At 37.5% G+C, this 13183-nt stretch overlaps 3 protein-coding genes across 3 annotated transcripts in view; 1 reads left to right on the top strand and 2 right to left on the bottom strand.

Annotated features, from left to right (window-relative positions):
* Positions 1-13183, bottom strand: part of ryr2a (ryanodine receptor 2a (cardiac)) — a 509073-nt gene that overhangs the window by 469624 nt on the left and 26266 nt on the right. The window lies entirely within an intron of this gene.
* Positions 835-5525, top strand: LOC108250651. The gene is made up of 7 exons (XM_017440639.3): positions 835-1107; positions 1492-2068; positions 2652-2844; positions 3548-3781; positions 4186-4357; positions 4639-4790; positions 5151-5525. Exons 1-7 carry the CDS (start codon positions 941-943, stop codon positions 5312-5314), a joined length of 1659 nt encoding a protein of 552 aa, XP_017296128.1. The 5' UTR covers positions 835-940; the 3' UTR covers positions 5315-5525.
* Positions 5016-7404, bottom strand: LOC119616790 (P2X purinoceptor 7-like). The gene is made up of 2 exons (XM_037974272.1): positions 6884-7404; positions 5016-5882 (listed from the first exon to the last, which is right to left on the bottom strand). Exons 1-2 carry the CDS (start codon positions 7147-7149, stop codon positions 5483-5485), a joined length of 666 nt encoding a protein of 221 aa, XP_037830200.1. The 5' UTR covers positions 7150-7404; the 3' UTR covers positions 5016-5482.

The following is a 13183-nucleotide window of genomic DNA, read 5'->3' as shown; positions in this document are numbered from 1 at the left end:
CTAAAGCAGGAGTAGAAAAATACCCTAGTCCCGGGACTAGTAATTCTGTCAGTAATTTCAACTTAAAATACTAAAGCAAGTAGTGTGATAGTGGGGATGATCCCTAGCACAGACTAGTGGATTCAGGCTTGGTTTTTCTACCATTGTAAATGTTTATTTCCTATGTTTTAAAAATACAGATATTGTATTACAGTTCACTGTCCATCTGATACAGCGTCTTCTCTATGCACCCGTAACTTTCACACTTAGGTTATACTCCATTAGACTTACACAAATGACTTAGTAGACAACCAGAGAAATGTCTTCACACATAAAAGGTTTTAAATATACTTATAATTGATTTACATTCATTTCATTTGGTACTTTGACATAGGCTAATTTACATACTAGATCAAATTTCACTTACGAAATTCATGATTGAATGTGTATATTTTAATTTTGATGTGAGATCTTTACAGAGGGCTGTCTTCAGCTGTTATTCCACCACGTCAACATCCCCGACACTGGGTTTCTTAATTATGCCAGGATTCCAATTTAACCCCTTGCATACTGGATTAATTTTCATTTTCCGTTCCCCAGGCACGGAATTAATTCTGCTAAAAAAACATTTTTTGCAGTTTTGGATATTTTCTGGTTTTGCTAACAAAAAAATGTGAAGATATCTGACACAAGGTGAAATAAAGTATGTTTCCTGAAAAAAATTCACTACTGTATCCATTTTGGGGCAAAAATTTTGTTTTTTGTCAAAAAGTGACATTAAGTTTTAGAAAGCTACCTACATGTACATCTGTGTATTTGTTAGCCCATAGATAAAAAGTATTTTAAATTTTCAGGAGTCCAAGTCAACATAAAGCCTTCTGCCAAAGCCAAGAGTACTAACTGTAATCTCAAAGTGAAGCACTCTTACCGGTCAGTTGGTGTCTCATGTGGAATTGGCCCAATGCCCGATGTTCCCACAGTGGCCCAAACTCCAGCTACATCCACCCCATTCAAGCCAGTAAAACGACCTCGTTTAGAGGAAGAGCCAGAAGATGACCCAGTTGAATTGGATACAATACCATTCATTGACTGTGAAGACGCCGATCCATTGTGGAATCTAAATACTTCGTGAGTTATTTTTTCAACATATCATTGCCAGCAGCTGTTTTATACTTGGGTGGAATGAGAAAATGAACCATTGACAGAGTTTTAATGACATCAACCACTGTTAATGTTATTTTCCAGTTTGATGTAGTTTCTGATGACTGATAATGATAAAGAAAAATGAGAAAAATAGACTTCGTCTTCATTATGCTGGGAGATTACAGTTAAGTTCAGTCAACATGCAGATTAAAATATTTGTTGAGATTTTAACACAAAAACAAACATACATGTAGAGTTAACTATTTGAGCTAGTTTGTAGTAATTCCTGCTGTTATACCAGGGACGCTTAGGCATGATAATGTAAAATATTCTGTTGTTTTCTGATTATTTTCTTTATTTCTGTTTCAGTGATATCCTTGAAGCTAGTATCGATGATGATGATGATGACATTGATGAAGAAAATACAGGGTCTCTCAGTGACAGTAAACTGTTTGCTGTGGAGAAAGGCCAGCTGGTTTTACTGTTCAACAGATGCCATCAGTGTGGCCTACTAGGGGCATCTGCCGTAATAACATCAACTGAGGGATGCCAAGTGAGAATAGAACAGTCCTGCTTGGGATGTGAATCGAAATGGATTTGGAAGGGGCAGTCATTGGTTGGGGGTTATCCAGCTGGCAATCTGGCCCTTTCTACAGCAATCCTGAGTGCTGGTGCCCTTCCTGGAAAAACCCTTAGGGTCCTGAAATTTTGGGGAATGCAGGCCATTTCACCAGCTACATTCTTTACTCACCAAAGAAGGTTCCTTCATCAGGCAGTAAGGAATGTGTGGAATGAGGAGCAGGAGAGGGTTTTGGGTGCAATGCAGACCACTGCCATTCTCTCTGGAGACGCCCGCTGCGACTCGATGGGGCACTGTGCTAAGTACGGGAGCTACAGTCTCCATGACACGATACACAACAAGATCATCTGTACTGAACTTGTTCAGGTGAGTTCACAATTTTGAGAACAAATGTACAGTAAAACTTGCCTAAAATGTGTACTCACTTGGATTGGTAAATTTTGCCCATCAGGGGCCATACTTTTAGTATGTACACATGTGTTCCCTATTTTTGAGACCCCCCAATGTACAGCAAATACATAAGAGTACCCTATTAGATCTTGATTTTTCTGACCCCACGCCCTCTTATATGTAGTGTTATGCATACATTACATACTGCTCTTATGAATCTTATGATGTTAGACGTAACTTTAGTGACTTTCAATACAGTTTATTATTTGTTTGTATGCAAGTTTTCTAATGTATTTATGTACTGTGGATTATGTAGTTTTATGTAGCTTTTTCCTCATAGTTTTCTGTTGGATAAGCATTGTGTGGTACTGACTACAGTGTAGTATTCAAAGTGATTTACATGCAGAGTTAATACTGCACTATTACTGCACGGCCAAGTACACTGTAACCCATAACAGTAACACAGGAAATGATGCTCTATAGCCTTATCAGCGTGATCAGGAATGTGTGTCTGTAAGATTAAGCAAACTTTTCTCACAATTTCTTATATTGATTTCAGAGTAACGAAGTGAAGTCCAGCAATGCAATGGAATTGCACGGGCTGAAGAAGGCCTTATCAGTAATTGAGGAGGCAAAACCAGATGCACAAATCGTGTTGACGACTGATGGCCACAAATCTGTCGCCAAGTGGTTGAGGGAGGAAAAGGCAGACAAAGTAAAACATCACCTTGACATATGGCATGTGTCTAAAGGTAAGTTACACTAAACCTTGAATATACATGTAACCATGCATGATTTTATATATATTTATGACCAAGGTGGAAAAATACTGCATTATTTGATCATCTGCGCTATACTAGGCTGTTTCATGTCATTTGTGAAAAACGTGTTATATGTGAGGATTCATGCTTGCATTTATCATGTTTATGATGGGACCTTCCTTTTAAAGGTCACTTCGCATGGAGGACACCAAAATTCATTTGCAGAGATTACAAGAATCTGAAAATTTTGAATTACTTAGAATTTGCATGGTAAAAATTTTTGCAGCTGAACTGGTTTTATTCAAGCTTGGTATTCAATTTTTATGGGGATATAATACATGTATAATGTGGCATTAAATGTGTTATTATATTGTGTGAAAAGTTTTGATTTTTCCCGTCAAACATCAAAATCATTGCTGGTTTTTATATATTGAATCTAGAGCCAAGTACTGACATGTAATCATGCTAAGCAGGCTTTTGGCTTGGTTGACATGACTAGTCATATAGCAGAAAACAGACCCCTGGAGAAAACCTTTATTAATTATTGAATTGATTCACCCTCTCCGCTACATGCTGGACTGATATGAATTCGAACCTGTGATTTGAGTTGGCAGACCAATATCTTTCTACTGCACCTGTCCACTCTTGACTGCTTGACTTACAGCCCCTAATGAATTTGTTAAATGTATTTCAGGTCTGTGGAAAAAATTATCAGGATTAGCCAAGAAGTTCCCTCTAGTGGCTAAGTGGATGAAGGGTATTAGAAGACATTTGTATTGGTGTGCACAGTCATCAAATGGGGATCCAGAGTTGATGGTGGCCAAATGGAAATCCGTGGCTAACCACATAGCCAATATCCATGTGCACGAAGACAAGCGCTTCCCAGAATGTTGTCATGGAAAGATCTACAGAGAATGGTTTGACCCAGGTAGATAGCTTGGTTTCCTAGACCTAGCACATGTACACAAAAACAATTACTTGTAATTCAATCCTTGTGCATGTTGTGACATGAATTTAATTGTTTGCTTTGTGGAGTGGACATTTCCTAATCCATTGAGCTCTCTATCAAGAACATTATAATAGGACCATTCTATCGAAGGCGACATTTATAATCAGGACCTCTACATTAAAGACACTTTGTCAGTCCAAAGTGTTTTGCTGTATATGAAACTACCTTATTTTTAGTGGACATTTCATATTCTGAGGCTGATGTAAAAAATTACCCACAGTATTTAAGTAGTCATATTTATTGGTAATTTTTTTGTTTAACTTGATACTAGTAGCACTTCTAATGCATACTTTAATCCTTCCGCATTATTTGTTTAATTACAGCTTCTGAGGCCTATGACAAAGTCAGTAGAATACTGCTGGCAAAGCAGCTATTGGTGGCGGTTGCAAAGCTGAGCCCTGATGGCCAAACGTCTGGTTTAGAAGGCTTCCATGGAACAGTCATTCACTTCGCCCCCAAGATGTATCACTTCGGATACAATGGAATGAAGACGAGGTAAGATCTCAGCTTGCACAGAATTACTCTATTAGCCCTCTTCAGACCCCGACAAAGCGGTGCTCGGATGCTAGACTACCACACCTCAAAATCCTTGACACAGCCCTGTAAATGTTTGCGTTCTGATCAGATGAGCTAGATGGTTAAAAAACAGCTGACAACTGTCAACAAGTAGTAAATATTCTAAAAGCTTTAACACATGTATGATACATGTGTGGCTAATTTGACATTGTTCAACAAAGTAAATTTCATGCTAAAATAATGTGTTTTACATATTTCAGGTTGCAAGTTGCTGCCTTGCATTTTAATGAAAATGCAGGTCGTGAACAAAGAGTTGCAGAGAAAACTGGACAGTCCTGCCACTCTATCCATTTTCCAAAAGCCAAGAAAGGAGAGTACATAGTGAGGGCTGTTAAAGTTGATCGAACATACAGTAAGTTCCCTATGCATTATACTTTACATGTACATGTATAGCAGCTGTATATTGTAATTCTGGAATGTTTATTTTTATGAATGCCTGTTAAATCAATATTTTATTGATTTCTTCTAAATCTGTAGACTATCAACATTTCAGTTTGAAAAATATACTTAGTACATGCAAACATTGTATTTTATGCATGTTAAGGGTGACACTCAATTAAGTATGCAAAATAGAATATAAAATTTTAAAATATTTATTTACAAGCACCTACAATACATACTAGTAATACATGTTTCTCAACATAACTAATGTCATGTACATAGTACAGTAGTATTTGTATTTGAAATATTGATGAATTATACTTGTTTTCAGGATATGCGGAAAAGATTGCCACTGAGGTAAAAAGACTTGTGAACAGCAGAAAGACCCATGAAATTGGTGAAGTTCCGCCCCCCTTGTGTTCTAAATACACAAAACCAACAAAAGATACAGCTATAACAGAACACAGTGCTCACATGCGTTATCGAAATAAGTGACTTTCATCGAAATCATCATCCTAATATGTCCATAAACCCAGAGTTCGGTGGCTGTTCTGTGAAATGAACATTGTCGCTATAATATCTTCATGATGAAACCAAAACAACACTTTGAAATAAGAATTGATTACGAATCCTGATTTCTTCAGGTTGATACTTAATACGCCTCTAATCTAAGAATCCAGTGAAGACAAAATTTTCTTCCAGTCCAGGGGGAGGAAAAAATGCACGGATTTTGCTGACAACACATGATGGAAGAACAACACGAATGTGCTCCCCAAGAAAACTCCAGCACCAGCTGACAAATTGTCTGTAGCCAGTATGCCTCATCTTTTTGTGGTATGGTCCATTGTATGCTTTTTTCCCGTATTGAATTCGGTAGAGCTTAAAAGCTATCTCTAAAACCAGTTCATCAAGGCATAGTGTGTTAAATCCACTGAGGTCAGTAATACAGCCAGTTGGTTTGTCGTCTTCATTGTATTCTAGCTTGATGCTGACTACGTTTACACTGTGGCAGCACACACACTCTCTCTGAGTTGGTTGGACTTGACAGTGCCCGCAAGAACACCTGTAAATAGAAGGAGGAATATTGTGTAAATATTGTAGAAATATATTTTTTGTATTCATGTAAATATTGTAGAATACGATTTTTGGTATCATGTACATATTGTAAAATAATGTTTTTGTCATGTAAATACAAGGATAGTATAAGATTTTGTGTCCTGTAAATATTGTAAAATAGGATTTTTTTCTTTTTCTAGCACAATCTTTTTTTAACAAACTGAAAATGAAGTGATATAATAAGAACACTCCTCTCTTTTGCTGTTTTGTTCATTCTCTTGTTAAGAATTTCAGTGAGCAATTCCTTGTAAAAAAATCTTATAAGATGGAACTATAGAACAGCCAGTGCACCGGAACTGCAGTGGCCATGACATGCATGATGGCTGGGACCTTCTTCACAAACATCCATACGACATAACGAGTTGGTAAATCTCTTAGTCAGACTCAGAGAGGAAATAAAGCAGAGAGTTTACTGTAAAACTGGAAATTTTCGCGCACAATTTATTTTCGCGAGTGGGGCTGAAATTGCGAAAATAAATCTTGCGAAAATATTATCTCTAATGGATAATAGGATAACAGGATACAGTGACCAGACGGCGTGGATCATTGTTGTTGAAGGAAGTTTAGTTGGCATAGCTATAATTAACAACACTGAGTGAAAGTTCTACTGTAAAAGTGTAATAATGCACCACCACAGCTAGCTACAGTTCTATTGTAATACACCACCATATATGTAGCTAGCTCCGAACTTCTGATACATGATATATCGTAACGTTTAGGCCTGGATTAAATTTTTCATTTTTGTATATAAAATGGATAGGAATTGGATGTTCAGTCATTAAAAATCCGACTACCGTGTGTGTTATTGAAGCCTATGATGTTGCTAATTCCGGACAGATAAGAACCCAATAAAAAACAAGTTTCACAAATATTTTTGCTTGTCTAAATGTAAAAAATGATTAAAATAGACTGTTAGTATTCATTTCTACAGATAGAAAAGATCTTTACCAATTTTCTACAATATTAAAGTCTATTTCTGGTGTCGGGTGGACTTCCATCTCCTCCTCGTCGTCGTCCGGTGGTGGTTGGACCTCTGGTTCGTCCATATATGGCTGGATTATTCCATCAATATCGCATTCAAATCTGCCCTCCCCGAATTCTTCATCTTCTAATCCTGATTCGGACACTAACAAATACGCCTCATCCTCAGATTCGAAATCAAATTCGCTGAAATCCGACGAGCTCGAGCTACTACATATACTACCGGTATCCATTTTGCCAGTGAGACAGTCATAGCGGTGCGCTTGGGACTCCCTTTGCTGACGTCATACACAAAGGAGCCTTGTTTGCGTGTCCGAGACAATTGGCTCTATTATGTTTTCGGAAAGCCTCGGAATGGTCTACAAAATTCAATTTTTTTACAGTTATTAGGTTGACTAATCTCCATCCGACGGCATGAACTTATTATTTGTTATAAAAAGAACCAGAAACGACGATTATATGATATTCAACAAAAGACGAGGTTTTTGCTCTTTAACAAGTGAAATATATGACAATAATTTATAGCTTTCTTCTGTATAAAACATCTATCCATACATATTTTTTACCCGCTTCTCTTTTCCGGCTCGCGGAGGAGCTGGTCCCTAGCAGTCATTGCGTAAAAAGTGTGGTACAAACTGGACAGTTTGCAAGTACATAATAGGGCCAAACAACCATTGACCACAGACAAACAACCATTCACACTCTCACGCACTCCTAAGGAGACAGAAGTTCACTAGAGTTACCAGTGAACCTAACATCAGGGGTGGAAATTGGCACTCGCCACTGGCCAAATGCGGGTAAATGTTTGAAGTGGCGTGTAAATTTGAACAACGCACCAGCTACCGTGGCAGGTTTGCAATTTGAACAATAAAAAATGTGTTCAATTTGTACCCCTGACCTGTAAGGGGCAGCAATGTGCCTGAGTTGCTGCTAGTTTGCTCTAAATGCCATTAAAAGAAGGAGAAAATTTGAGTAGTAGCTTTAGCAATGTGGCAGTACATTTCGGGAGTTAAGTGGATTGGAATCAACAATAACGTTTCTTAAGAGGAGTCGAGGAAACAACTGAAAGTTAAATGGTGGTTTTTTAACAAAAAATATAAAATAAATGACAATGGCAAGTTCCGTGACTGGCTTGTTTGTGCTATGTTAAATCAGTCTAAGTACATATGTGTGGTAAACGTCTTTACTGTAAATGGTTTATCTGACAGAGTTAAGAATAAATCATATGATTTATATAATTTGATTGTATTGGTGGGGTTTGTAATCAAAGGAAGCATTACACACAAAAAAGAAAAATAGTGGCTAGTAAAATGTTTGAGTCACAGTGGCTGGTGGAGATGTTTTTTAATTACCACCCTTTCCTAACATGCAGGGTTTTCTTCTGTGGGAAGTAACCAGAGTAAAACCACACATGCACAGAGAGAATATGCAAACTCCACCCAGAAAGGCCCCAAGCCAGGAGGCGATTCTGCAACCTTCTCACTGTGAGGTGACAACTCTACCAACTGTACCACCGTGCCACCATGTATAAAACAATGTAATACAAGTTAGTTTCCATGTTTAAAGAAATTTCCTGTCTCCAACCAGGTACCCTTGCTTCCAGTGAGTATATATTAGAATCTCCAGGATCATTAAAACAAGTTCATAGGACTCAGTCATGTGACAGACTCGCTCCCCTGGTGGGCAAAACATTGCTTCATCGTGGTGGCATATAGCGGACAATTTATAGTACAGCAGGAAAAGTAACACTTTTTTTTTACGCATTTGGATAGGTAAAAATTGCTGTTGTGTGGGAGTTGAAGAACAAATAAATGTTCATCGTTAAAGCAAAGGTAAGTACCACATAGTTAGCTTAAACAAACTCCAACATTTAATTCTTACATTTTGTAAGAATTAAACAACGGTAAAGTTAACCAAGCATTTTTCTGATGTCAGGCAAACCATTCCTACAGTTTAAATGAGCCAACACTGATAGCCTGGGTTCCTGTGGAGATGCAGGGATTGGTGCGATTTGGCAACTGCACCTGTAAAGTAGGGTTAGGAGAGGTGTTCTCACATGGTGATGCCATACACTATGCTCTTCTAGCATCTGTAAACAAACTGAGTGTCACCACATGTACTGAAAAGCCTTGTATTTGTGAATTAATCCAGTCAGTCAAGCCCTAGTACTGGACACTTTCAACCCAAGAACTGCAAGCAAAGAATGAAGAAGACTTCAGAATTGAGCATAAGTTGAAGGTATATGTTTACATTTGTTAGGAAATACTTTCAAAACATGAATGTCAGGAATGGGATATAGGAATTTTTTTATAATTAAAGTTTTTATTGAGTCTTATATTTTAAACTAGACACAATTACAAACATAACATGAACATAAAAACAAAACAAAAAACCTAAACAAACCAAAAAAAAAAACAGTGAGCAAAAGTGGGCAAAAATGTAATTAAAAAAAGAAAGACATTAAATATTGCACCACAAGACACTTCAGTCTTTAAAGCGAGGTTACAAGGTTGTAGACATGTAAGAGTGTAGACTGTCCCATTGTTCCATTATGGCCTCATTGCGGCCATTTAGTTTTCCAAGCATCTTCTCACATGCTGCATTTTCAATCTTTCTCAGTCTTTCTCTCTACAGTTTAAAGGTTGGAGTCCGAGGTTCTTTCCATAACATTAAAATAAGACGAATACAAGTCACAAGTGCAGTGTTTAATACCCTGAAAACCGTTTTATCCAACTGTGGCACCTCACTTCCATCCCCCAACAGACAGTCTTGGTGATTTAGGTAAAATGATAACACACTGTTCCAGATTGGAGAGACTCGTCAGGACAGTACCCTTTATTTTTTGACATTTCCAGCATAGGTCATCTTTACCTATGCCCATTTTATGACGTCTAGATGGAGATAATAACTGTTAAGAATTTTATATTGAATAAATTTGCTTTTGGCCTCCCTAATATATAACCCATTATCAGAAATAATTGAGTTCCGTGTTCCCTCATCAAAAGTACAATCAAGATCACTTCCCAATATTTTATTTTTAGACTTTTACGCATGTTATTTTTAACCCATGGGCACATATTATACCATTTTGATGCCTTGCTAAGTAAAGGCGGTAATCCCAAAAAGCCTATCAGATTTTTCTTCTGTGGAAACTTCATTTTATCTTTTATACAATATCGAATTTAGAAGTATATCCAAAAATGGCTACTACCTTCCAATTTAAACTTTTCAATAAACCCATTATGTGCTATAAACATATCCTCTTCAAATAGATCCCCAACAGTCCTTATATTTTTTTATAACCACTGTAGCCAATAAATTGTTAGTTTGTCAATTTTGATCATCGGATTGTGCCACAGTGACAAATGTTTTTGAAAATATGTGACAAATGTTTTTGAAAATATGGGGAGATATTACATTTCTTATGTGCCTCTTGCCTAGGCCTGTCATGATAACAAATTTTGCTGGACGATTAATTGTCTCAGAAATTATTGCGATAAATGATAACATCATTTGGAGACCATTTTAAACTAATGTAATGATAATAACATAATAGTGCAAGTACATCCTCTCAAAGATTAATAACTTTACTTTCAAAAGAACATTTAACACTGGAACTGGAACACAAAATAAACAAAACAACCGAAAACAAAAATAAAATGGACTCTCAGTCTCACAGTACGAATTACTAAGTCTGTAAACTAAACTGCCCTTCAAAAAGTAATAATCATTAGTTTTTTATAAAGAAGACAAACAAAACTGACAGTTTTATAAACAAAAAGTGTAAACTAACAAAAGCAGAAATGCGACATACTGGCTCCCAATGGTTCACCGGTTCAACAGCGTTTTTTTTTAGCTTGCCAACTCCTAGCGGTGGCTAATGCTAAAGAGGTACAAGCCAAGGCGCCTCAGCTGGCTACCTGATGCGATAGGCCACGCCCCCGCAACGCTAAGAGAAAGGGAGGGGTCAGTGAAGAGCACCGAAGCTGAGCCTTTTGTCCTCCAGAAAGAGAGAGCGATAACGCCGATAAATGAAACTTACCGACCTCATTTTTTAAATTGTGCGATTAATTGATTTATCGTTTATCGCGACAGGCCTACTCTTGCCATACCTTCTTTGAGAGCAATAAAATCAGGTTATTCAGCCTATTCCCATTGACTTTTAGTTTTTGGGTTAATACCTCAACAGGGGTAAATGGGGAGGTAAGCTCCTGCTCAATTAAAACCCAATCTAAATCTGTTTTTGCCACTCTCCAGTGTTTACATAGCTTAGACATTTCAAATGAGATACTATAATGTTCTATGTTGGGTGGAGTTAGTCCTTCCTTCCTTTTTTGGTTGACACAATCTGCTAATGCGAGGCCTGCCCCCTTTCCATAAAAATGTTTTATTATATTATATCCTAAATGAACTTGTGGGGGAATACATATTGGTATCATTCCAGTATAATAACTGATCAAAGTAGCTTCACTCATCTTTATATTTATATTTATTATATTTATCTTACCCCATAATGTCAAATAGTTTGCTCCAATTTTCCAGGTTAGTTTCGATCTTAGTGATCAGGCTTTCCATGTTATCCAGCATAATTTCATCAATATTCAAATTAAGTACTATTCCCAAATATTTCAACCCTGGCATAGCAATTTGAAAATACAGATAACTTGTGATGTGATTTGATTTTCTAATTAAATTTTAAGTGCATTTTCTCTTTGAAATCTATCTGATGTTCATCCCAAAAAACATGTAAGCTGGATTGCTTGCAAATTGTTAGGAGAGTGAGAACAATTTGCAAGCTATAAGTAGCAAACAGCATTTTTCATGTCATGACTTCATTCTTTCCCACTGTCTGAATTTTTTAAAACTGTTTTTAGATCAGTACCTTGAGGCACGCCACTACCTGACTAGGTCACTGTCATGCAGAACCTCTGATTTGCAAACAGAAGAGAAAGAACAGGACATTCAACCAAAGCGAAAGGCGATGTAAGCATCTTGTAGTTTTATATTTCCATGTAAATTCAACTTTAACTGTCTGAAACACACATGCAAAGACAGCTGTAAAAGGAAAACTGTGCCGTGCAGACAATTAGAGTACACATCAGAGGTGTTCAATTCCAGGCCTCTAAGGCTGGTGTACTGCAACTTTTTGATGTGTCTCTTGTCCAACACAGCTGAATGAAATGGCTGAATTACCTCCTTATTATGTTGTCAAGTTCAGAGTCCTGCTGATGAACTCTATAATTAACTCAGATGCGTTTAAGCAGAGACTCATCTAAAAGCTACACGACACCAGATTAAAACCTAGATTTGCAGACCCCTGGTATATATCGATAAACAAAAAAAAACTGCAGCTTGGCTGGTGACAGTTTGAGATTTTTTAATATTAACATGTGGTTAAGTACAAATGAAGATGGAACTGTTATTAATATATTACAATACAGTATAATTACTTGGGGAGGTTATGATGACGACTGACTGTGGTTGTTTTTCCTCTCCAATGTAGACATTTCTTTGGAGATTTGGGTGATGACAGTGAGGAAGATCAACAGAAGAGGAGAGCCAGGGTGCAACCCAAACCCTCAATACTACCACAAGCTCCTGCTGTCCCACCACCACCTTGTCATGTGCAGAGGAGCAGCACAGTTGTCCTGCCTCCACCCACTCCACCGACACAAGGTGAATGTTGGCCAACAGAACAGCAGCAAACCTCTTCTGAGAGCACATGTGCACACCTAACAGACGAAGAGGTAGAAATGATTTGGGCTCCATTCCCTGCTCTCGTGAGTAATACATCATATAGTTATACGATTTTGATTAAATATTTGATTGTTTCCTTTGTATGTTCATCTTTTTGGTATGTGCTGACTCAGAGTTTCCATGGGGCACTAAAATGCATTCAGAAGCATATAATGGATTTTGTTAAATGCAAGGCCTTAAACAGTATGAAAGGGGGGGTTAATATCATATTGACTTGTTTTCCCTTGTCAAAAACATTCCTGGAGTGTTGCTTTGAGTCTCTCATGCATGTTTGAGAAGTCCTTAAATATCACATGGCAACTATTCAGCTGTGCAAAACACCTGGATGAACCTAACACTGTGGTGCAGCACAAGAGTTTAGGTCTATGTCCCGAACCCGATTGGATATTCAGACCGGGTCAAGCTGCAGTTAGATGCTTGATGTTTGGCTAGGCCTTCTGTGGCCTGTTTTTAATAAGCCTACAATATAAAAATAGATTTTTTGATTTCTGCAAACACCTTGTGTCCTGA

The sequence above is a fragment of the Kryptolebias marmoratus genome, linkage group LG2, assembly GCF_001649575.2.
Source record: "Kryptolebias marmoratus isolate JLee-2015 linkage group LG2, ASM164957v2, whole genome shotgun sequence".
Lineage (NCBI taxonomy): Eukaryota > Metazoa > Chordata > Actinopteri > Cyprinodontiformes > Rivulidae > Kryptolebias > Kryptolebias marmoratus.
This window is presented reverse-complemented; position numbering and strand designations above follow the sequence as displayed.

What these genes read in the sequence shown, in the direction of transcription:
- LOC108250651 (XM_017440639.3), top strand. Translation starts at nt 941, where the DNA reads ATGCCCGATGTTCCCACAGTGGCCCAAACTCCAGCTACATCCACCCCA. An exon ending in TTGTGGAATCTAAATACTTC is followed by an intron (nt 1,108 to 1,491) that starts GTGAGTTATTTT and finishes TTTCTGTTTCAG; the next exon opens with TGATATCCTTGAAGCTAGTA. An exon ending in TACAATGGAATGAAGACGAG is followed by an intron (nt 4,358 to 4,638) that starts GTAAGATCTCAG and finishes TACATATTTCAG; the next exon opens with GTTGCAAGTTGCTGCCTTGC.
- LOC119616790 (XM_037974272.1), bottom strand. Translation starts at nt 7,149, where the DNA reads ATGGATACCGGTAGTATATGTAGTAGCTCGAGCTCGTCGGATTTCAGC. An exon ending in TTTAATATTGTAGAAAATTG is followed by an intron (nt 5,883 to 6,883) that starts GTAAAGATCTTT and finishes TTCTATTTACAG; the next exon opens with GTGTTCTTGCGGGCACTGTC.